The following is a 25,720-nucleotide window of genomic DNA, read 5'->3' as shown; positions in this document are numbered from 1 at the left end:
TTTGCGTCAGGAATTTCAACCCTCTGGAGATGTGGGAAGGGGGCACTGGCTCTGTCCTGGATGTGGCACCACAGAATCCCTGGATTGAGGTTCGGAAGGGCCCCAAAGCCCATCCCAGCCATGGCAGGGACACCTTCCCTAGGATTGCTCCAGCCCCTGGCCCTGGGCGCTGCCAGGGATGGCAGTGCTGGGGCTGTGCAGCTGCTCCATGGATTTTTGGGGGGGGATTTGTGTTATTTGGGTGTGTCCAGGAGGAATTTGGGCATGGAAGGTGTCTGTCCATCCCTGGGATGTCCTCCCACGCGTGCCAGCCTGGCTCCTGGGCTGTTTGAGGGCTGGGACAGTGGGACAGCATTCCAGGGGCTGTGCTCAGCCTGGGATTACCACCAGAATTCCCGAGGGCACTGGGCTCCTGTCCCTGAGCTGGCAGTGGGGCAGGCAGGTCACAGGAGCTCCTTGCAGGGATTACAGGAACCATCTGTTCAATAATCCCATCCCTCTGGCTGCTGCTCTGGCATTTCCCACCAGCTGGGATGGGCTGGATACACAGACCCTGCTGAGGTCCTGCTCCCTCTCTGACTTGTCCAGACCCTTGCAGGTGCTTTGCCTTTGGATTAATTTTTGAAATGGGAGAAAAAAAATATTTTATTTTATTCATTTTAATTATCTTACTATTATCTTACTATTACTATTTTAATAGGGCAAACATTTGATTTTCATTAATGAAAAACAGCTTTTTTTTCTTTTTCAATGGGAAAAATGATGTGGGCATTGCTCCCGAGCCGGGAGAAATCCTGACACAAGCCCATGAGGCTGCCGGGATGATCCTGAGGATGCTGATGCAGGGCGGGTGGCACAAGGGGAGTTTTCCATCCCCGCTCGCTCCGCGGTCACGTTGAAAAGCCTGGAGAGCGCGGGCTGTCCCCAGACCGCGGCTGCTGCGCCCTGCGGGGACAGGAGGGGCAGCGGCGGCTCCTCCGAGGGCAGCGGGCGCCGCTGGTGCAGCTCCCGTTGGTTTTGGATTTTTGGGGTTTTTTCTTGGTTTTTTGGGGGATTTTTTTGGGTTTTTTTTGTTTTGTTTTTTTTTTTTTTTTCCGCGGGCGCTGGGAAGCGGCGGGGGCCGAGCCCGGGCTGTCTCCGCTGTCCTGTCCAGCCCCGATGCTCTTTGGGATGAGGATCCCGGGAGGAGCCTGGGAGGGTTCGAGCCCCTTTCCTGCCAGGAAAAAAAAACCAACCGGACTTTGGGAGCTGCGTACGGCCGGGTTTGCCAGGAACGGTTCTAAATCCCGCATTTTCTTGGATAAACCAGGCGGGATCCCAATGATTTAGGCTGAGCCCCGCCGACCCCAGTGACGGGTTGGGAAGGGGTGAGGGACCCTGGGGGACACGGGGCACGGGGGTGGCACCGTGGGGGGACACAGAGCGGGGGTGGCATCGCGGGGACACGGCCCGGCCGCAGCGCTCGCAGCCCCCCCGGCGCCTCCCCGGCCTCTTTTGTTCCCCGCTCCGCTCTCCCTTCATGCGAGATTAATTCCCGGGCGCTGCTGGAAGCAGTCGGGAGGAATTTCTCCCGCATCCTCCTCTCGGGCTGGCTGCTGCCGCTGTGACGTCAGGGATGGATTTGTCCCCGGGATGGCAGCGGGAGCGGGGCCCGGCGTGCCCGGCTCGGCCCCGCTGCCTCCTCCGGCCGGGATCGATCCCTTCTCCCATCCCCGGGCCCGCTCCTCCTAATCTGACAGGAATTAACCCGCAATAGGATTAAGGGAGGGGAAGTGCGTCACGAGGTGCGGACGGGGGCTCTGCTTTTGGGGAAAACGGCGCTGGGGAGGGGGGAAAAAGGGGGGGGGGGGGAAAGAGAAAAATCTGGGAAATAGGTTGGAGCGTTCCCGGGGGGTGTGTCGGGAGCGAGCGCGCATGTGAGGAGTGCGGGGCGGGAGGCACCGAGCCCGCCTCGTCCTCCCTCTCCGCGAGCATCCTCCGCGCTGCCATCCTGGAGGTGATACAGGCGCAGCAGCATCCATGGCCTGCCCCTAGCCCAGGCGCTCCCGCTCCTTCCTCCTCCTCCTCCTCCTCCTCCTCCTCCTCCTCCCCGCGCCGGGGCCGAGCGCTGCTGACCGGGATCCGCACTCTCCTGCGTTTTTCCAGGCTCCTCGGAAATTGAGGAATGCAATTCTGCCACCATGATGGAAGGTGGGTGATGAGCCGGGCGCGTTCTCCGGAGGGGGGGAGGCACCGAGCCCGTGCCCGGGGGGCTCCAGCCTTCCCGAAATGGAATAATACCGCCGATAATGCCGAGAATAATGCAATCAAACCTTCCCCTCCCCCTAATCCCGGGCGCTCGCCGGCTCAGCCGGGCGGCAGGGCGGTGATATAATATCGAGCCCGTCAGGTTATTTGCAATTCCATCCCCAGCCCTGTGTAGGCAGCTCGGGCTGCGCGAATTCCCGGCTTTCCGGGGAGCCGCCGCTTCCTCCAGCCCAGACCCGGCTGGATTCCGACCCCGAAATCCCGATTTTTATCCTGCTGTGCTGCTCGGGGATGGAGCCGGGGCTGTGCAGCGGCTGGATGGCGTTCGCTGCTTTTCCCTGGATGGATGAGCATCGTTTCCGTGGGAAACCAGGGAATCGCAGCTCGAGATGATTTTTTTTTTTTCCCTTGCCGAGCCGTGGAGATGCGGGTCGGGGGAAGGAGGAGGAGATGCTGGATTGGGGTTTCTCGGCATGAAAAAGGGGATGAGGAGGAAATCTGGGCTGCAGGCACAGGATGCTTCAGGGAGCTGTGTCTGATCCTGTGTGGGAAAAGCCTCTGGGCATGACAGGAATTTTATCCTCTGTCGTCTGTCTCGCCCGTATGTAAAGCTCTCCTTTATTATTTATAATTTTAATTCCTTCTGGAGCAGGATGCAGGGAAAGGATGTCTTGGATGTAATTGTATTTTAGCAGAATGGATACTCCGGGGCCAGCAAGAGCAAAATATATTGGATTTTAGGGGATTTCCGGCCCATTGGTGGCAGCAGCAGGGCCTGGCTTGGTGGAGCCACTTCCAACCCAGGGAGCTCCCTGGAATGACAGGCAGAAATTGGGGAATTGCTTCCTGGAGGATCCCTGAAATCTGGGGCTGCCCCGTGCCCAAATCCCCCTGGAGAGGCCTCGGGATCCATGGGATTTCTGTGGGTTTAGGATGTTCCTTTGGCCTGGGGAACTGGGGACTGTGGGCACATGGAGCAGCCTCTCATGGGATGGCTCTGGAGGCTTTGGTGTGAGGGAAATGAGTTTTGTGGTCCTTTAGATCCCAGGAAAAGCCTTCCCTGCTCTCCCTGGTGCTGATGAGAGTCACAAGCAAAAGTGGTTTTAATTTTAGCCCATGACATCAAACCCATCCCACGACAGGAGCAGGTCATGGCAGGGAAAATGCCATTAAAAACCTCGCTGCTCCCAAAATTCCAGCATTTATGGATGAATGAATGTGGGTAAACTGAAGCTGTTTTGTTGTAGGCCTTGGTTTGAGTTATTTATTCGGTTTTGAGGCTGCTTGGGTGAAGTAAATTGGGGTTTTGAGGCCCTTTTGGGTTTGGGGTTTTTTTGTTTTGGGTTTTTTTGGGATTTGGTTTTATTCCTTGAGGGTTTTGGCCTGGCAGGAGCTTTGGTCACTGCCCAGCCCCACACTGGGGATGGATCCAGGGCTGGGATGTTGGGCTCTGGCAGAGGTGGAATCACCTTCCATGACCCAGCCATGCACGGGGGGGGAAAACTAAACACTAATCGGGGAAAACTAAACACTAATCCTAAAAAGTGAATTATTAAACACCTTGAAGCCTTCTCCAAGTGGTTGATGTAAACCTAGAACAGAAGTTGGAAAATCAGAAATAATTCCTGGGTTAATCTGAGTTTTGAAATAGTTGGAAATTGGTTGGATGTGTGGGAGAGTGGAACTTCAACCCAGGGTCCCCCTGAAACTCTGGCCCCTTGCAGGGGTGGTTTAATTAATATTAATACAACAAATTCAATGGGTTTAACAAGCTTGGCTTAACTGGAGCTGAAACTTTTAAACCTGAGCAAAACACTGGGAGTTCCTTGCAGCGAGCACCTTAGAGGGGTTTAATTATTATTGTAATTAATGATTTAAATCACTTTTCCTGCTGGAGTGGTGGCCACTGGGCACAGGACCTGAGGCCACCCATGGGCAGCAGGAGGGACCTGGCCCATGGATTCTCTTTGGATCCTTTTGGGGAAAAAAGATAATTCCCCCGGTTGGGAATGGCACAGGATGAGCAGTTTTTGCTGGCTATGGACGTTGTGCTCAATATATGGGATATTTTGTCATTCTTCTGGGAGGTGGGAGAAAAATGTTTCTTTTTTGTGGGTGTCTAAAAATCCCAATGACACCCAAAAAAAAAAAGATAAAAAGGTTTTTTTTCCCTGACCCAAATCCTTGCTGGAGGACACCAAAGGTGCCACAGGTGCAGGAATGGAAATTCCTCCATCTCCATGGAGGGGCAGGAACATTCCATGGATTTGCTGTGCTTGGCTTCACTCAGCAGGGTTGGGATGGGGATAAAACCCCCCAGAGGTCCCACCACGTGTGGAAGGAGCAAATGGAGTTTGGATGTTGCCTGGGATTGAGGAACGAGCAGGGTTTGGATGTTCCCTGGGATTGAGGAACGAGCAGGGTTTGGATGTTGCCTGGGATTGAGGAACGAGCAGGGTTTGGATGTTCCCTGGGATTGAGGAACGAGCAGGGTTTGGATGTTCCCTGGGATTGAGGAACGAGCAGGGTTTGGATGTTCCCTGGGATTGAGGAACGAGTGGGGTTTGGATGTTCCCTGGGATTGAGGAACGAGCAGGGTTTGGATGTTCCCTGGGATTGAGGAACGGGCAGGGTTTGGATGTTCCCTGGGATTGAGGAACGAGCGGGGTTTGGATGTTCCCTGGGATTGAGGAACGAGCAGGGTTTGGATGTTCCCTGGGATTGAGGAACGAGCAGGGTTTGGATGTTCCCTGGGATTGAGGAACACTCAGAGCGCCCCGGGCAGAGGTGAACATCCGGGCATGGAACAGGTTTGACTCCTTTGGAATGCTCTGCTGCATCTCCAGGGCCTTGGGAGGCTTTGGGAAGTTTGGGAATGGCGGCTCAGGGAGGAGCTCGGATGTTGGGGAGACAGGAGCAGATCTGGCTCCTTTGGAGAGGCTCATTCCTGCTTTTCCTGGACTCCACCAGGTGCTCCTCCAGACCCCAGAATGGGGGAGAGCCTTCCCAGAGTGGGAATTTCTCACAAACTGGGGAGTTTGCTCACCCGTGGAATTTCCATGGGAATGTTCTGTCCAGCTGGGACTGTGGAAGGTGTCCCAGCCCTCGGCAGGGGTGGGGTGAGATGGGATTTAAGGTCCCTCCCAACCCAAACCAGTCTGGGATCCTCTGGTCACATCCAGACTGGGAAAATCCTTCTGGAATCATCTTTTAGCCCTGGTGGTCTCCATTTTTGGATTGCTGAGCCCAGAGGCATCAATGGCACATCCCAAAAAATCCTTTTTGTTGCTTGAAAATTGACTTTATTTTTGGGTGGTCTGGTCTCAGTGAATTTTGTTTGAATGCGCTCAGTGTCGTCTGCAGGACTCGGCAAGGAAATGATCTGGGAAAATTTGGGGGGTTTTGGGTTTGAGAACGCCACCAGCAGGTTTGATGGAAATATCACGAATTCAGGCATGGTTGGAAAACCATCCCAGAAAATTCCCAGAACACCGAGTCAGGAGTGTTGGGATCTTCCAGAGTTTGGTCAGAAATCCATGGCTGAGCTCAGATCCACGGAGAGCCAGAGCTTGGTGTAGGATATCTCCATCCTTGCCCTCTGAGATGGATTCTTCCAGACCTGCTGGAATTTTCTGCAGAACTGGGAAGGAAAAGGAAACCACTTTTTGAGGATGTAGGAGAAGATTTTTTCCCTCTTTTCCCGGAAAATGCTGAGCCTGATCCAAGGATTTGGCTGCTCTGGATCTGCCAGGATGGGCTGGGGGTTGGGGACATCCCACCATGCTCAAGGCCAGAGATGTCCATGGAGAATTTTGGGATGTTTTTGGGGGGCTGATCCAGGTGGGTTTGAGCTGGAAAGGAGGAATTTTGTGGGAATGAGGCCTTGGAAGTGAAAAGTTTGGAAGAGCAGTGGGAAAAAGCTCTGGAGCTCTTGGGTTTGGGATGCAAAAACAAACACAAAACACTGAAACAACAACAACAAAAGGAGACAAAAGCTGGGAAAAGAAACGTGGCAAAACCTAAAAAAAATAATACGGGAATACCTAGGGGGGGAAAAGTGGCAAAACCCAAAATAATGAGGCAAAACTCCTCCTTGGGGTGAGCCCAGTTTAAAATGTGCCCTTGGGCATCTGGAACTGGTGCCCAAACGCAGGAGTTTGGGATTTCCTGGCAAGGCAGGAACTTCCTGTGTGATTCACCAGCCTCATTCCTGTTCCAGGGATTGCAGGAGAGAAAATTCCAGGTGAGGTCAGGGCTGCTCACCTTGGGCCTCCCCAGGGCGGGGTTTCACCCCTTAAAATCGTGGATTTGGGGGAAATCCTGCCCTAAATGTTGATGCTGAGCCCCCAGAGCTGTTGGAGGTGAAAAATGGGATTTACCCGGAGTTTGTGGTTGGAATCCCAACCCAGCTTTGGGTTTGGAAAGGAGGAATATGAAGGAAAATGGGATTTATCCAGAGTTTGTGGCTGGAATCCTGACCCAGTTTTGGGAGAGGAGGAACACGAAGGAAAATGGGATTAACCCAGAGCTTGTGGCAGGAATCCCAATCCAATATTGGGATTGGAGAGGAGAACATGAAGGAAAATGGGATTTATCCAGAGTTTGTGGCAGTATTGGGATTGGAGAGGAGGAACAAGAAGGAAAAATGGGAGGAGGGGAATACAGAGCTCCTCCCCAGAGCAGTGACCTGGAAGTGTTGGGAGGCTCCAGACCTGTCAGGAAGGATCCATCTGCCTCGGCAGGGGAGGGACTGGGAATTCTGCCTCTTCCCCATTTATATATAAAAATTTTTCCCATTTATATATAAAAATTTTCCCATATATATATATATAATTTTTCCCATATATATATAATTTTTCCCATATATATATAATTTTTCCCATATATATATATAAAAATTTTTCCCATATGTATATATAAAAATTTTTCCCATATGTATATATATAAAAATTTTTCCCATATATATATAAAAATTTTTCCCATATATATATATAAAAATTTTTCCCATATATATATATAAAAATTTTTCCCATATATATATATAAAAATTTTTCCCATATGTATATATAAAAATTTTTCCCATATGTATATATATAAAAATTTTTCCCATATATATATATGTATAAATTTTTCCCATATATATATATGTATAAATTTTTCCCATATATATGTATAAATTTTTCCCATATATATATATGTATAAATTTTTCCCATATATATATATGTATAAATTTTTCCCATATATATATATGTATAAATTTTTCCCATATATATATATGTATAAATTTTTCCCATATATATATATGTATAAATTTTTCCCATATATATATATGTATAAATTTTTCCCATATATATATATAAATTTTTCCCATATATATATAAAAATTTTTCCCATATGTATATATATAAAAATTTTTCCCATATGTATATATATAAAAATTTTTCCCATATGTATATAAAAATTTTTCCCATATATATATAAAAATTTTTCCCATATATATATATAAATTTTTCCCATATATATATAAATTTTTCCCATATATATATAAAAAAATTTTTCCCATATATATATAAAAATTTTTCCCGTATATATATAAAAATTTTTCCCATATATATATATAAAATTTTTTCCCATATATATATATATAAAATTTTTTCCCATATATATATATATAAAAATTTTTCCCATATATATATATAAAATTTTTTCCCATATATATATATATAAAATTTTTTCCCATATATATATATAAAATTTTTTCCCATATATATATATAAAATTTTTTCCCATATATATATATAAAATTTTTTCCCATATATATATATATATATAAAATTTTTTCCCATATATATATATAAAATTTTTTCCCATATATATATATAAAATTTTTTCCCATATATATATATATAAAATTTTTTCCCATATATATATATAAAATTTTTTCCCATATATATATATATATATAAAATTTTTTCCCATATATATATATATAAAATTTTTTCCCATATATATATATATAAAATTTTTTCCCATATATATATATATAAAATTTTTTCCCATATATATATATATAAAATTTTTTCCCATATATATAATTTTCCTCTCTCTATATATATATATTTATTTTCCCATTTCCCATATGTGTATATAGATATTTATTTATTTTCCCATATAATTTTCCCTGCCAGCCAATTTTTACACTCATTTCTTTAATACCAACCCATGCATGTGATTTTTCTCTTTTTTTTTTCCCCCCCCGAGGTTTGGGAAGACAAACCCAAAGGCCCCAAGGCCTGGCGGGCGGTGCAGGTGGATTTTTAGGGCAGGAGCTTTCCCCAGGAGCACAAGCGTGGCCCTGTTTGCTGTGCCAGCCATTGAGAGCCCAGCCTTTGTCTGGAACCAGAATCCCAAAGCTGCAGCCGCCTCTTCCTGGGCACTTCCCAAGGCTTCTCTGCTCTGCTGTGGGAATGAAAGGGCAGCGAGGCTGGAAGTGCTTCCAGCTGCTGGGGTTTGCTACTGAAACCCTCAAAAAATTGATCTATTTTTGAGGTTTAAATTAGTTTCAGGTGTTGGGGTTTAATTTTATTTTCCCCCCTTTTAATTTTATTTTCCCCCCTTTTAATTTTATTTTTCCCCCCTTTTAATTTTATTTTTCCCCCCTTTTAATTTTATTTTTCCCCCCTTTTAATTTTATTTTCCCCCCTTTTAATTTTATTTTCCCCCCTTTTAATTTTATTTTCCCCCCTTTTAATTTTATTTTCCCCCCTTTTAATTTTATTTTCCCCCCTTTTAATTTTATTTTCCCCCCTTTTAATTTTATTTTCCCCCCTTTTAATTTTATTTTCCCCCCTTTTAATTTTATTTTCCCCCCTTTTAATTTTATTTTCCCCCCTTTTAATTTTATTTTCCCCCCTTTTAATTTTATTTTCCCCCCTTTTAATTTTATTTTCCCCCCTTTTAATTTTATTTTCCCCCCTTTTAATTTTATTTTCCCCCCTTTTAATTTTATTTTCCCCCCTTTTAATTTTATTTTCCCCCCTTTTAATTTTATTTTTCCCCCTTTTAATTTTATTTTTCCCCCTTTTAATTTTATTTTTTCCCCCTTTTAATTTTATTTTTCTCCCCTTTTAATTTTATTTTTCCCCATTTTAATTCTTCAATTTTAATGTTTTCCTTTTTTTTTTTTTTTTAATTTTTTTCCATTTTACCTCTTGGAGCCCGAGATTTTGGGGCTGTCCTGTGGGAATTCCTGCCCTTCTCCTCCCCTGCTGAGGAAGTTTTGGTGTGGGATTGGGAAGGGGGAATTCCCCAGCACATCCCAGTTTACTCTGGATTGCTGCTGGCAATGAGAAGTGTGTTTAAAAGCAGATTTTAAATCCTGAATTATCTGGGAAAAATATTCCTTACCCATCCCAGCCTTGGAAAAACACTTCTGGGATTGGCACTTTTAAATTTGTCTTTAAATTCTGATTTTTTTCCTTTGGTGTCATTTGTGTTTAAATTTTTTCGGCGATGTATTGAGGAAAAAAATCTTAAAATTCTCCGCCTACACCTGGTCAGGAATTGAAAATCTCAAGCTGGGATTAATTTGTGGCAAATTTCAGGAATTTTGGGGTAATTGGAGCAGGAAGGATGAGATTCCCCAGCCTGCCCCTGCTCCAGGTGCACCAAGGATTTCAGGCAGCCCCACAAATAAAATAAATAAATACATGAAATAATGTTAGATTTATGGAAATCATCCAAGGTGTGCCTTGTTATTAGAGTTGATATTAATCATTAATTAATAATAATCATGAAACCCTGGAATGGTTTGGGTTGGAAACCTCTTCCAGCTCATCCCATTCCAGCCAGGTCAGGGACAATTCCCAATATCCCAGATTATTCCCAGCCCTGTCCAGCCTGGCCTTGAACAATTCAACAGCCCTAAATTAATTAATACATAACAATTAACATAATTACTATAACATATACTATAAAATATTATAAAATACAGTATATAAAATACAAACCAGGTAATATACAATATTATGAAATAATGTAAATTACTATAAAATGCAATATATGACATCATATATAATAGTATACTGTAAATAATAATTATTTATATATATACACAAATATATATATATAAAAGTTACTTATGTGTGGGGTGAAGGGAAGGTAACTGGGAGCTCTGCCACCTCCCTTTATCCTCTAAACCCCTGAAATTCCCTGAAAATCCCACTCTGGGTGTGATTTTGGGAGCACAGAATTATTTGGAATAATAGCAGGGGAAAAATAATAATTGGGAAACAAATATTGACTGGGAAAGAGAATAATGAGTGGGAAATATTGACTGGGAAATAAATAATGAGTGGGAAATATTAACTGGGAAACAGATATTAACTGTGATGAAAATATTGAGTGAGAGAAATTAACTGGGGAAAAAAATTAGCTGGGAGAAAAATATTAACTGGGGAACAAATATTAACTGGGAAATGACAAATGTGAAACAAATATTGAGTGGGAAATATTAACTGGGAAAGAAAATATTGAGTAGGAAAGAAATAATGAGTGGGAAATATTGACTGGGAAACAAATAATAAGTGGGAAGTATTAACTGGGAAACAAATATTAACTGTGATGCAAATATTGAGTGAGAGATATCAGCTGGGGAAATAAATCGGCTGGGAGAAAAATATTATCTGGGGAACAAAGATTAACTGGGAAATAATAACTGTGGAAAAAATATTGAGTGGGAAATAACTGGGAAACGAATAAATAATAACTACTGAGTGGGGAAAAATGTATTAACTGGGAAAATGTATTATTATAACAAATATTAACTGGGAAATATTGACTGGGAAACAAACATTGAGTGGGACTGGCTTTGTGCTGCAGGGGGGAAGGAGATGGGGATTTTGGGATGTGCCAAGCACCAAAAGTGCCCAATTTGGTCCCAAAATCTCCTTGTGGTGTCCAGGCTGAGGAGAATCTTTGGGGTGAGGATCTGGGGCCTGCTGGGGTTTAAAGCAGACAGGACTCAGTTTTTTTCATGTAGAAAAAGCAAATTCTTTATTCCTAAAACTTCCATAGCTTTTAAAGGCTCTGTGTTTGACTGGAATTGGCTGTAATTTTGTTGCTGCTCTCCCATTGGTCACAAGGTGCTTGTGTGTGCATGTGCAGGGCTTTTTAAATAGATGTTTACATTATTTTGGGTGGATTCTTATGGGCAATAGTTATTGTTTGTTATTATTATTTGTTATGGCAGGTGTGATTTATTTTTCTTGGCAAGAATAGGCTGTTATGTAAACTCATTCCTGAGATTCTTCCTTATGGGAATTAACTAACTGCACTTAGCTGGAGTGGCAGGCCTAAACCACAATTTTATGTTTTTCTTTTATAATATTTTTATTTTTTATGCAGCATTAGCCTGCCTTAGAATTGAATTTACTGCATGGCTTTTCCCTCTGGGAGTACCTGAGGATTTCAGGAGTTTGTTTTGCTGTGCTGGGCACAGGCAGGGTTGTTCTCCCCTTGGATTCCCGGATTTCTGGGCTCTCCCAAGGAATTTGGGAGGAATTTGCAGGTTTGAGTGTGCTGGGCAAAGCAGAGGGAATGTCACCCAATTCATTCAGTTTCAAGGCAGGGTGATGTTACCTACAAATAATTACATTATTTGTAAAATAATTACGTTATTTGTAGGTAACCTCACCCTGATGAAAAATTATTTGTAGGCAAAATTCACTTACATTTATTTATATATATAAAAAATAAATAAATATTTCTATCTATATAGAGTTTATTTTATATATTTATATATAAAATATTTATTTACAGTACATTAAATAACTACAAAATATTATAAAAGAAAGGCCTTATAAAATGATTGACTTGTAAAAGTTAATTCCCATAAGAAAGAATCTAAAGAATGAGAATCAGTTTACATAACAACCTAATCTTGCCAAGAAAAATAAGTTACACCTGTCATAACAGAAGATCCATCCCATAAGAATCCACAAAAAATAATGTAAATATCTATAAAAAAAGCCTTGCACATTCACACGCAAGCACCTTGTAACCAATTGGATAAATAGCAAAAAAATTACCAGCCAATTTGAGTCACACACCAAGTCTTTAAAAATGATAGAAATGTAATCTTTATAAATGAAATCAGCTTTTCCTACCTGAAAAATTGACTTGAGGCTGCTCAAATTCAGCTCTGAAAATGCCCCACACCCAAAACAAGGAAAAATCCAACTTAAGAGTGATTATTTCATTTTCCTCCTCCTCTTCCTTCTTTCCCTGCTCCTGAGTCTGTCACAGATAAATTTAATCTTTGTGCACAGATGGAGTAGAATTCATTTCAAGCAATTTTTTTCTGCTTCAATCACCACAAAGAGCATCCACACTCCTCTTTCCTTTGGAGAGGAGTTTTTCCTATGAGCTCCATGCTCCCAAGTGAATAATTTTTCCTCCAGGAACATCCCTCACTATTTGAAACTGAAATTTAAATTTAAAAAATCAATATTTGGGGTTTGAGAGGCAACCTGGGACTGGAGGGTGAAGGGCTGGATTTGGGGGAATGGGGTTGGTTTGCTCCTAGAATTCAGTTTCTGGTGCAGAAAATGATGTTGGTCCCTGCTAAGAATAAAGCAGAGGAAATTTCAGAGTTATTTTAAAATAGCAAATTGTGTTTCCCAGGTGGAATTCTTATGGACAGCGGGGGAAAAAAGGGGTTTAGAGGTGGATGGTGCTGGGTTTGGAGAGGCTTTTGTGGCTGAGGTGAGATCAGGGCTGGCTCAGCCGGGCTCTGCCCTGGCAGCCCAGAGAATTTCCCGTGGGATTCCCGTGGCTCAGGGCTGGGAGCAGCCTCATGGATGAGGTTTGATGAATTTCTGTAAGGCTGAGTCTTGCCAGGACAGGCCTTGGGGAGCTTCAGCCCTGAAAGCACCTGGCAGGGACTGGAGGAGCAGATCCCAGCCCCAGCTCAGCCCCTGCTCCCTGGATGGGGAATTTTCCTGTGCCAGGGATTGGAGGAGCAGATCCCAGCCCCAGCTCAGTCCCTGCTCCCTGGATGGGGAATTTTCCTGTGCCAGGGATTGGAGGAGCAGATCCCAGCCCCAGCTCAGCCCCTGCTCCCTGGATGGGGAATTTTCCTGTGCCAGGGATTGGAGGAGCAGATCCCAGCCCCAGCTCAACCCCTGCTCCTCCAGATGGGGAATTTTCCTGTGCCAGGGATTGGAGGAGCACATCCCAGCCCCAGCTCAGCCCCTGCTCCCTGGATGGGGAATTTTCCTGTGCCAGGGATTGGAGGAGCAGATCCCAACCCCAGCTCAGCCCCTGCTCCTCCAGATGGGGAATTTTCCTGCTCCAGGGATTGGAGGAGCAGATCCCAACCCCAGCTCAGCCCCTGCTCCTCCAGATGGGGAATTTTCCTGCTCCAGGGACTCAGGAGCTGCTGGAAATGCCATCCTGGGATTTTGCCCCGGAGCTGTGTCCCTTTGTGGTGTCACTCTCTGGGGTGAGCAGGGTGTTTGTGGGGTTTGCTCCCCTCTCCAAAGGCAGAGCTCCTTTTGCTTCCTCTTTCCCAAGCATCCCTGTTTTCCCCTCTCCTGGAGCCAGCAGCCCTCCAAGCAGATGGAACTCGTAGACAACCCAGCTTCTGAGCACATTTCTGCCACTTTTGGGGCTCTGCTCCAGGGGACACCAAAGAGCAGCTCAGCCCTGGGGCTCTCGGCCCCGCTGGGTCTGCGCAGGGTTTGGGGGAGCAGGATTCTCCAGGGGAGAAAAATGGGAATATTCTCTGTTATTAGGGACTCACTGACCCTTGGTGGGCATGGGAAAGGATGGATTTGGGAAAGCAGAGCCAGGAATGGGGCAGGATGAGCCTGTGGGGCTCAGCTGGGTTTATGGAATTCGTGGATTCCACAGGCTGGACAACCTGGCATGGGGGACGATGTCCCTGCCCATGGGAAGCAGGGTGAGCTCTAAAATCCCCTCCAGCCCAAAGCATCCCAGAATTCTGCAAAAAGAGGGAAAAGCTTGGAGGAAGCCACTGTGCTCCTTCTGCTCTCCAAGGGCTGTGGTGAGGCTGCTGCTCCTGGGGCTCTGGAATTCCAGGATTTCCCAGCTGGCTCCGGAATCCTTGGTGCCAGGCATTGAGCAGACAAAAACCGGGGCTGACCACAACCAAACTTGGGCTTAAGCTGGGTTTTAACACCCAGGAGGGTTTTTCCTCCTTTCAGCAGTGCCCACAAACAGCACAGGAAAGGAGGGAGCCATCAGGACAGAAATAATGGGAATATTAGCTGGGAAATATTAACTGTGAAAAGAAAATTGAGTGGGAAATAATAACTGGGAAATATTAACTGTGAAATATATATTAGCTGGGAAAGAATAAGTGCAAAACAAATATTGAGTGAGAAATATTAGCTGGGAAATCTTGACTGTGAAACAATCAACTGCGGAAAAAAATTAAATGTGAAAAATAATATTAACTGGGAAAGATATTAACTGGGAAGTAATAACTGGGAAAAAATATTAAATGTGGAAAAGAATATTAACTGGGAAATAAATATTAACTGGGTAGTTATAATTGTGGAACAAATATTAACTGGGAAAAATAATCGTGAAATTAATATTAACTGGGGAAAAAACCCTGAAATATTAACTGGGAAATAATAACCGAGACAAATATTGAGTGGGAAATATTAACCGGGAAAAAATAACCATGAAATTAATATTAACTGGGGGAAAAACCCTGAAATATTAACTGGGAAATAATAACTGATACAAATATTGAGTGGGAAATATTAACTGGGAAAAAATAACTGTGAAATTAATAATAACTGGGGAAAAAAACCCTGAAATATTAACTGTGAAATAATAATGGAAACAAATATTGAGTGGAATTAATATTAACTGGGAAATAAGAACTGTGAAACAGATATTGAGTGGGAAATAATAACTGTAATAAATATTAACTGGGAAATAATAACCGCAAAATAAATATTGAGTATGGAATATTAACTGTGAAATAAAATATTGAGTGTGGAATATTAATTGTGAAATAAACTATTGAGTGTGGAATATTAAGTGGGAAATAACTATTGAGTGTGGAATATTAATTGTGAAATAACTATTGAGTGTGGAATATTAAGTGGGCAATAACTCAGTCCCACACGCTGGGAGGGAGTTAATTAGCGTTAAAAGAACAAATAAATGGCAGACAGAAATGTCCCCACAGCCTCCTGGCAGCCCCTCAGTTCTGAGATCCCTGATCCCCTGGCTCTGGCCCTTTTCTCACCCCAGCTATGGGCTGCAGGCAGGGAGGCAGCGAGGGGCCCTGAGGGGGATTTATTGGGGGTACATTAACAATTCCTTTTTCCCTGCTCTCCCCCAGGACTGAAGAAGCGCACCAGGAAGGCCTTTGGCATACGCAGGAAAGAGAAGGACACTGACTCCACGTGAGTTACCGGGGCTCAGGAGGCTCTCGTGGGCCTTCAGCAGGAATTTGGGGCATCCCGGGCTGTTGTTGTCATCCTTGTATGGAATTTTATCAGCAGACACATCTCAGCTGTTCCCTGCACATGCAGCAAGTGTGGGATTTCCTGGGAGCTGCTGGGAGCTCTTGGTCTGTGGGGGATTTTTGGGGATGGGTGGAAAAGGAGGACTTGGAGTTGGAGCAGATTCCTCTCTGCTCTTTAGAGCTGGTTAGGGGTGAAAATTTGATTTACACAGATGTTTGTGTGGGGTTTGGTGGCTGGGGCTGGTGCAGCATGGGGATTTCACTTCCCAGAAAACATCTGGATTCTTTCCACATCTGGTGGGGGGTGCTGCGTGTGAGGGCTGAGCCTGGGCTGGAGCCCCAGGAGGGGCTGAGGGAGCCGGGCAGGGGCTGCAGAATCCCTGAGGGAGCTGGGCAGGGGCTGCAGAATCCCTGAGGAGCTGGGCAGGGGCTGCAGAATCCCTGAGGGAGCCGGGCAGGGGCTGCAGAATCCCTGAGGGAGCTGGGCAGGGGCTGCAGAATCCCTGAGGGAGCCGGGCAGGGGCTGCAGAATCCCTGAGGGAGCTGGGCAGGGGCTGCAGAATCCCTGAGGGAGCTGGGCAGGGGCTGCAGAATCCCTGAGGGAGCCGGGCAGGGGCTGCAGAATCCCTGAGGGAGCTGGGCAGGGGCTGAGCCTGGAGCAAAGGAGGCTCAGGGGCCCTTGTGGCTCTGCACAGCCCCTGCCAGGAGGGCACAGCCGGGGGGGTCGGGCTCTGCTCCAGGGCACAGGGACAGGAGCAGAGGGAACGGCCCCAGGCTGGGCCAGGGCAGCTCAGGGTGGATTTTGGGAATATTTCTTCACAGAAAGGGTTCCCCAGCCCTGGCACAGCTGCCCGGGAGTCCCCATCCCTGGAGGGGTTCAAAATCCCCGTGGATGTGGCACTTGGGGACACGAGGTGGCCTTGGCAGTGCTGGGAATGGTTGGGTTTGATGATCTCTGCGGGGTTTTCCAACCCAAACAATTCCATGATTCTCAGCAGCCACTGCTGTGCTTTGGGGTGGATGTCCCCAAGTGTTGTGGCCAAGGAGCCTGTGCCACCACCATGTCCTGGGGACAGCAGGGGACGGACAGCAGGGAGTCCCCTCCTGCAGCTCTGCTCAGGTGTTTCATGGTCAGCAGAAACTCCAAGGTTTTTCCTTTAATTCCACTTGGATTTGTTGCCCTGAGCAGTTTTGTGTCCTGCTTGGAGGTTTCCCATGCCAAGGGACAGGCCTAGCCAGGTGGCCCTGGTGGCATTGGTGTCTTTGCTGGGCTTTTCCTGCTACAAAGAACAGGGACACATGGAGCACATCCCCAAAGAGGGACGTGCAGCCCCGAGGTGCCATCCTGCTGTCCCCAGGGATGGTGGCACCCACCCACCGAGCTGTGGGACAGCCAGGAGCTCCAGCTGGGTGTGAGTTCATCCATCCTTTATCCCGATAGGCAGGAGTGAGGCTCCTTTTGCTTCTCCTCCCCTTGGGAAAACGCTGGAACCGGGGCTGGGCGCTGCCTTATCCAGCGCTGGGATTCGCTTGGCTCCATCCCGATTCCACTGCTCCCTCCAATCCATTCCATCCCGATCCCGCTGCTCCCTCCAATCCATCCCATCCCGATCCCGCGGCTCCCTCCAATCCATCCCATCCTGATTCCACTGCTCCCTCCAATCCATCCCATCCTGATTCCACTGCTCCCTCCAATCCATCCCATCCCATCCCGATCCCGCGGCTCCCTCCAATCCATCCCATCCCGATCCCGCGGCTCCCTCCAATCCATCATCCCATCCCGATCCAGCGGCTCCCTCCATCCCATCCCAACCCAATCCTGCGGTTCCCTCCCTCCAATCCCGATCCCGCTGCTCCCTCCATCCCATCCCATCCCGATCCGACTGCTCCCTCCAATCCATCCCATCCCGATCCCGCGGCTCCCTCCCTTCCATCCCATCTCGATCCCGCGGCTCCCTCCCTTCCATCCCATCCCGATCCCGCTGTTTCCTCCATCCCGATCCCGGTGTTCCCGGCGGGCTGGGGAGCTGCGGCGGGCCCGGGAGGGATCCCCGGCTGCGGCGGAGGTCGCGGCGAGGCCAGCCCGGAGCACGCTGCAATTAGCAGCAGCAGTGATTAGCACGGCGGGGTCACGGCGCGGGCACGGCCCCGGGGGCTTTGGGCGCTCTCCAAATCCCCGCCGGCAGCAGCGGGGATGGAAGCGGGAGAGAAGGGAGAGAAGGGCAGGGATGGAACTGGGAGAGAAGGGCAGGGATGGAACCGGGAGAGAAGGGAGAGGAAGGAGGGATGGAACCGGGAGAGAAGGGAGAGGAAGGAGGGATGGAACCGGGAGAGAAGGGAGAGGAAGGAGGGATGGAACCGGGAGAGGAAGGAGGGATGGAACCGGGAGAGAAGGGAGAGAAGGGCGGGGATGGAACCGGGAGAGAAGAGGCTGGAATAGAGCGGGAGAAGGCGGGGATGGTGGCATCTGCCACACCGTGGGGCCACCCCCGGTCACCACCCTCCCAGGACACCTCGCCGGGGTCCCTGGAGCTGCTGATGGGTCCGGAATGGTTCTGCTGGAGCCGCTGTGGGAAAGGTCTCCCCAGCAATTCCAGCCAGGATCGGAGCAGGAGGTGACACCCCCTGTGCTGGGGGTCACGCAGTGGTGGGGGAACATAACAGCAGAAAGGATTTTTGCCACTTCCACTTCGGGGACTTTTGTGCAAGGAGATGGAGCCTGAATAGGAGAGATGGATTAGCTGGAGAGCTTTCCGGGCTGGCGTTATTCCCTGTGGAAGCAGAGGCTCCCAGCAGGATTCCCTGGTGCCCCAGCCAAGTGTGAGCTGGTGGCGCTTCCCTGGCCGTGCGGGGAACCCGGGATGTGCGGGAGGCGCCCGTCTGCATCCCATGGACATTGGCATCCCCTAAATCCCGGCATCCCCGGCAGAGCTGCCTGAGCCAGCCCCGATCCCAAATCCCATCGGCAGCCAGGATCAGGGTCCCTGGGGAGCCTCGGCAGCCCCCGATGCACTCAGCAGAGCAGTGTCTGTCCTTCTGGCAGAGAGAAAGCCTGGAATTCCTCCAGTGGGATTCCTGTCCCCTGCTAGCGATGGACACGGGCAGGGATGTGGCTGTGGGATGGTGCAGGAGCCAGCTGGGACAGTGCCAGCCCCAGCCCTTTATTTCCTGATAAACCTAAAATTTATCAGCTGATAACACGAGGGAAAAAATTCTGTGACCTTGTGTGGGTTCCACGAGGTGCAGGTAACTCGGAGGTGCTCATAACTCCAGGCTTTGCTGCCATTAATTAATTATAAAATTTAAAAATTCATTTCCACAAGTTACTGGGCACTAACACTGCTCTTTTTTTCTGTTCTTTCCAGAGGGTCACCGGACAGGGATGGCATCGTGAGTATTGCCCAGTGTCACCTTCCCCTTCCACCACCATCAGCATTTCTGAGCAGCTTTCTGTTTAATATAGAAAATAAACGTTTAAAAAAGGCAAATTCCAGTTTTCCTATAAAAATACCAACAGAGGGAGGCCTGAGGAGTGCCAGGGGCAGAGGGAGCAGGTGTCCTGCTAAATCCCAGCTCCTCATCCTCGTTTCCACCCCTGCTAATTGGCTTGGGCCAGATTTGCTGCCTGAGGAGTTCATTGCCAGAGCAGCTGTTTCCAACCTCTATTTTTATTTTCTATATTAACCTGAAAACCAGGAGATGTTTGTGGTTTGTTGGTTTGGTGGTTTTTTTTTTGTTGGTTTTTTTTTTTTTTTTTTTTTTTTTTTTTTTTAATTATTGCTGCTTTTATTCCTGGTGTTAGACTGAAATGTCCCTGCTAGAGCTGGGTAGGAGATGGGCCCTGTCTCCTTTAGTGTTCGATATAAAAAATATTCTGGGTTCAGACTGGGCTTTATTTCTTCAGTAAATCCAGATTTTAGAATTTCACCTCAAAATAAAGATGAGCCCCCTGTGAGGCTCAGCAGGGAGAGCAGTGCTGGAGTATCTTTTAAAAAGATAAAAATTTGGGGGGCAAGCTGCTCCTTGCAAGAAATCATCTTAGTTTTACCCCCAGTCTGACCCAAAATCCTTGGCTTTGGGCACTCCCTGTGTTTTTAAGCTGCTTGTTAGGAAATAGAGATGAAAGTAAAGGTAGTTCCTTCAGCAGGGCTCTATTCAGCAGAGATAAATTAATAAAGAGCAGGCTTAGGCTGGATCAATTAATAAATAGCAGGTTGAGGTGGGATCAATTAACAAATAGCAGGTTTAGGCTGGATATCAGGAGGAATTTCTCCACAGAAAGGGTGTTCAGGGAGGTTTGGAGTCCCCATCCCTGGAGGTGTCCACACCTGGATGTGGCACTTGGTGTCAAGGTGGGGATGGGCACAGCTTGGGCTGGATGATCCTGGAGGGTTTTTCCAATTGTAGTTCTGGGAGTATCCAGGGAGCACCCCCAGGCTGTTCCCTCTTCCAGCAGAAATCCCATGGGCAGCTTTTCCTTGCCAGGTGTGGGCAGAGGGACCTCAGGTGTCCTCTCCAAGGATGCAGAAATGCAATTTTTAGGGGACAAAATGAAGCTCCTGGAGGTGTTTGAGGCAGAGGGATTGGCAATGGAGACATTTAATATCATTTTTCATCCTCTAGACCCTTTTCCACATCATTTTTGCGGCCACTGGAGTGGCCAGGAGGCAAATCCTGACTGCTGAATAGAGCCCACAGGAAAATCCACCTTCAATCCTAGTGGAGCCACAGCTGAGCCTTCCTTTCCTGACAAATCCATGTTCCCTGGTTCCTAAAACTTAGTTTTGCACATTTGAAAAGAAAACCCAAAGAAACAGCCAAGGAGCAGCTGTTTTAACCCTTTTTGTGCCACCCCCACCCTTGCAGCAGCCCAGCCCTCATCCCAATGATCCAACCTCCAATAGCAAAGCCGAGGGCACGCGGGAAGGAGGAAATAAAAACGGGGTAAGGACAACTGAGCTCGGCCCCCAGCTCCCACAGGGCTGTGGAAAATAGGGAGCCACCCTTGTTTGGAACCCAGAGTGCAGGAAAATCCATTTAGGGTCAGCCAGGCCCATGGAAATGGGGTTAAATACAAATGGATGGGGGAAAAGCAGGAATCCCCTGGAGCAGCACCCAGAATTCCCACGGAACAGAACCCAGGGGAGGTTTTCCCTCCTCAGCTGAGCTCCCAAGGGAGCTGCTCCACCCAGAGCTGTGGAGGTGAGGGACTGCACACAGCCCTGGATCAGGGAGTGCATCCTGCCAGCCCCTCGGAGGGAGCTGGGGTGGGAATGGTCCCCCTGGAAGCTCAAGGGAGCTGGATTGTCCCGTTTAGGTGCCCAAAATCGTGGTGGCTGTGGGAATTTGGGTGGGTTTGGGTGCCCAGAGCCAACCAGGAAAGGGTTCTAGAGGTGAGGGATGCCTGGAGCCTCTTCCAAATGGAATTCCCTCAATGCCAAGCAGCAGTTCCTGTGTGTGTTGGTATTTCATGGCATGGACTCATCCCACTGCTCCGTCCCAAATTCACAATGCCTGGCATGTGGGATAACGGGATCTGACTCCTTCCTGGGATTGCTCTTTCTTGGGGAAGGGGTTTTGTCTCCCAGTAAATGTTTCCCCATAAGTTTCCCTGCCTTACTGGCTTTGGGAGCTTCCCAAGGGCTGGAAGATCCCAGCACAGGGAGAATCAGCCCTTTCCTCACTTTTCCCTAAGGAATGTTGGATGGCCACCTGAGGAATATTCAAACCCCCCCTGCCTCCTTTCATCTCTCTGGGATGGGAGAACCCCAGAGATGGGGAATGCTGCTGGGTTTCTGGTGTGGGATAACAGCATCTGCTATGGGATGTGCTGTGCTCCTGTTTCCTCCATTTGAATCTTGGGAATTTTCCTTTCCAGAAGAAAACCAATGGAGCCCCAAATGGATTTTATGCAGAGATCGACTGGGACAGATATGTAAGTGTCCCCTGGAGCTTCCCTGCCCCAGCTGCATCCCATGGGAACCCCAGGCTCTTCCCACACTCATTTTGGGCTCTTTGGGTGAAACCAGCTCTGTCCAGACGCCAATTCCATACCTGCAGGTCAGCCAGAATTCCCAGGGATGAGGTGGCTCTGGGGAGCCCTGTCCTGGCCCATGGGACATTGCAGTTTATCCATAGAAAACTTTGAATTCTCAACAAGGATTAAAACATTTCCTTCTGCAAAATGAATCGTGGAATGTGAGGTGTCCTTCGTTCTGTGGGACCCTGTGGGCTTGGGCTGTGCAGGACATCCTTTCCCACAGGAGGGAAGAGCTGCTCCAGCTTTCCAGGAATGAACATTCCTCATTTTTCTGTTTGTTTTGTTTTGTTGCCTATCCAGAACTCCCCTGAGCTGGACGAGGAGGGATACAGCATCCGACCCGAGGAACCAGGATATATCCTTTGGTTTTGGCTTTGCCTCTTGGGTTACAGCCTGTAACAGGAGCTGGGCTCACAGGCAGGCCTCTGGCTCTTTTTATTTCACTGTTAGTATTTATTATTAATTACAATTATTTATTTCCGCCTTTTGATTTTCATTTGTAGCTGGCTCTCCACAGATCAAGCTCAATTACCTGAGGCATTTGAGTTGTCTTTGATTCACTGCTGTGAAATGAGGAGTGGGGGAACATCCCACGGGATGCTCCATGGAGACCAAAATGTCTGTGATTATCCTGAAGAAAAGGAGGATCAGGGAAGAGCTTCTGGCTCTTGACAAGGAGGGTGGAGCCAGTTGGAGTCGGGATCTGCTCCCAGGGAACAGGGACAGGAGAAGGGCGAACAGCCTCAAGCTCCAGGGGAGGTTTAGGTTGGATATTGGGAAAATTTCTCCATGGAAAAGGCTAGTCAGGCATTGGCACAGCTGCCCAGGGCAGGGGTGGAGTCCCCATGCCTGGAGTGATTTAAAATCCATGTGCATGTGGCACTTGGGGACATGGCAGTGTTGGGGGATGGTTGGACTGGATTGTCTCATAACCTGAACAATTCCATGAAATCCAGACATGGATTCATAAACCAAACCCCTGGGCTGGATTTATCCCTGAGAGCAGCAGCTCCTCATGCTCTGGCTGCACAGGGATGCAGTAGTGGCAGTCCCAGCACAGGATTATCCCCCCCTTTTGGGATCAGCATTTTGGGATCACTAAATTCCTGCTCTCCAGCAAGCCAGGAACACCGAGGGAAGAAAATTCCTTAACTGAGCTGTACCTACCAAAGGAAAGCACTTCTACTCCTCCAGCGAGTCAGAGGAGGAGGAGGAGGCGCACAAGAAATTCAACATCAAAATCAAGCCCCTGCAGGCCAAGGACGTCCTGCGCAGCGCCGCCACCGTGGACGAGCTCAAGGCCTCCATTGGCAACATTGCACTTTCTCCATCCCCCGTGGTGAGTCCCCCCACTCTTCCCCACTCTTCCCCACTCTTCCCCACTCTTCCCCACTCTTCCCCACTCTTCCCCGGCCTTCCCCGGCCTTCCCCGGCCTTCCCCGGCCTTCCCCGGCCTTCCCCGGCCTTCCCCGGCCTTCCCCGGCCTTCCCCGGCCTTCCCCGGCCTTCCCCGGCCTTCCCCGGCCTTCCCCGGCCTTCCCCGGCCTTCCCCGGCCTTCCCCGGCCTTCCCCGGCCTTCCCCGGCCTTCCCCGGCCTTCCCCGGCCTTCCCCGGCCTTCCCCGGCCTTCCCCGGCCTTCCCCGGCCTTCCCCGGCCTTCCCCGGCCTTCCCCGGCCTTCCCCGGCCTTCCCCGGCCTTCCCCGGCCTTCCCCGGCCTTCCCCGGCCTTCCCCGGCCTTCCCCGGCCTTCCCCGGCCTTCCCCGGCCTTCCCCGGCCTTCCCCGGCCCCTGGTGCGTCCCAGTGCAGCTGGTTTGAAGCCGCCAGATAAATTTGGTGATGTTGGTGCCTTGTGCAGGCTGCCCCAAAGCAGAGGCTGGGCAGAGCTCCAGAATAAAGCAGGGATTTATTCAAAGCATCTCCTCCATGGATCCACCTTGGGTAGCACCAGAGCCCAGCCAGGGCTGCACCCAAGATGAACCAAAATGACCCCAAAATGCACAAGCGGGCACGGGCTCTGTCCCTGGGATCAGTTCTGCTCCATTTGCATCTTGCAGTTAATTATCCAGCCAAGAGTTTATTATGGCAGCCCCTTTTATAGGGGATTCAAAATTCCTATGGATAGCTGATGGGTCAGGATCTCTGCACCACCCAGGTCCTCAGCCCGTGATATTTGCATTTAGGATCAGATGGGGCTGGCTGAGGGTCCTCTGTGTACATTTGAACCCAACCGATCCTTGCCTTGTCTGGGGATTTGTTTTGCTCCTAAGCTGGTGGAGTTTGGGGGTCTGATATGACCAAATTTATCTGGCAGCTGCAAACCAGCTGCACTGTGGCAGTGATGCTGCACTGGGATCATCCCAAACTCTGTGGGAGCTGATGTCCTACTTGGCTTTGGTGTCCTTATTTTGGGGTCTGGTCTGCAGGTGTTGCTCAAATGTATTGAAATTATGTTTCCAGTACAAAACATCTCAAAAATTCCCTTTCCTGCTCATAAAAGAGATCAGGATGTATTATTCCCTGATTTTTTTATTTTCCCTCTCTTATCCTCATTTTTCAGTGAGGAAAAAGAGGAATTTTCAGTCGTCATCATTCAGGGTCTTGCCCTGATTCCCAAGCCAAGGGAAGCATCTGTGGGGTTTTCCATGGGGTTTTAGAGGGATATTTCCCACCCTGGAGGGGAATCTGGGTTCCTGGAAGGAAAGCTCATTTTTCCTTAGCCCATCCTGGCATAAAGTCTATCCCCCTCTGCTTTTCCTGAGCTTGTTAAGATTCCTGTTGGCTCATCCCAATCTGTTCAGCCATGAAAAGATGGGATTCTGGGCTTTCAGGAGGTTTTGGTGTGGGCTGAAGTGACTTCCCAGACAAAGCTTTCCATGATTTATAAATAACCTGGGTCTGGAGTGTGAATGGCTCTCCAAGCCAAAGTCAAACAAAATCCATGAGCTTTGTTTCTGCTTCCCAACCAGAGAGTCCCTGTTTGTTGGCATTCCAGGATTAGAAATGGCAGCTGGATGCTTTGGGAAGCACAAAAAGAGGGGGGAAAACCCAGTCTCAAAATGAACAATTTAATATTGATGATAATAATATTAGGAAAACCAAATTCTGGTAGAATGTGCATTTTACCAAATAGGACTTTTCTCTCCCTTTTCCCGTGGTGTTTTTCCTGCTGAGGTTGGGGGTTTGGGGAGGGGTGAGGAGGATCCCAGTGTGGGGTGGGCTGAGGGATTTGGGTGCTGGGCTGGAGGGGATCCCTGGGCTGGGTTGGAGCCTCCCTGGAATGTGCTCAGGGAAAGCCCCCGAGGCTGAGCAGGAGGATCCCAAAGCCAGGACATGCAGCCAAGGGAGCAGATGGGCCAGGAAAGCACCAGAGCCCCGGGCAGGAGCTGCCTGCAGGAACCTGCAGGAATCCCAGGATTCACTGCCAGGCATCCACAGGAATTCCAGAATTCACTGCCAGGTCCCTGCCCTCATCCTGGGCTTGTCTTCTCTCCCAAACCAGCCACAAAGCTCTGGAATTGCCGGGAAGGAGATCATAAATCCCATGAATTGGGCTGGGAGGGACCTAAAATCCCATCCTATTCCATGGCAGGAACACCTCCCACTGTCCCAGGCTGCTCCAGCCTGGCCTTGGGCACTGCCAGGGATCCAGGGGCAGCCCCAGCTGCTCTGGGCATCCAGAATCCTTGTCCATAGTCACCATCATTCCCAGCCCTCTGGACTGGGAGTTCTGGTGCCTTAACTGGGAATGGCCAGCGGGGCCTGTCATGATAAAACAATGGAATTCTTCCCCTAAAATGGCTCAGACACAACTTTTCCATTTCCAAATGCTCCCTCTCCCTCCAGTCTCCCACGTGAGGGGTGAAGCTGGAGCACTCCTGTCCCTCTGCTTTGTCTTTAACCTGACACAAATCTTTGATTCCTCT

The 25,720-nt window shown here is 48.3% G+C and overlaps 1 protein-coding gene across 1 annotated transcript in view; it reads left to right on the top strand.

Moving 5' to 3' along the window:
• The first annotated feature begins 1,975 nt into the window (after positions 1-1,975).
• SGIP1 (SH3GL interacting endocytic adaptor 1) overlaps positions 1,976-25,720 on the top strand; it is a 54,625-nt gene continuing 30,880 nt past the window's right edge. The window contains exons 1-7 of the mRNA XM_066556092.1: positions 1,976-2,190; positions 15,633-15,696; positions 19,124-19,148; positions 20,625-20,702; positions 21,637-21,693; positions 22,099-22,153; positions 22,962-23,137. Coding sequence (XP_066412189.1) covers positions 2,181-2,190; positions 15,633-15,696; positions 19,124-19,148; positions 20,625-20,702; positions 21,637-21,693; positions 22,099-22,153; positions 22,962-23,137 — 465 coding nt within the window. The 5' untranslated portion in view covers positions 1,976-2,180. The remainder of the gene's footprint in view (positions 2,191-15,632; positions 15,697-19,123; positions 19,149-20,624; positions 20,703-21,636; positions 21,694-22,098; positions 22,154-22,961; positions 23,138-25,720) is intronic.

Source organism: Molothrus aeneus, chromosome 9 (genome assembly GCF_037042795.1).
Source record: "Molothrus aeneus isolate 106 chromosome 9, BPBGC_Maene_1.0, whole genome shotgun sequence".
Taxonomy (NCBI): domain Eukaryota; kingdom Metazoa; phylum Chordata; class Aves; order Passeriformes; family Icteridae; genus Molothrus; species Molothrus aeneus.
This window is presented reverse-complemented; position numbering and strand designations above follow the sequence as displayed.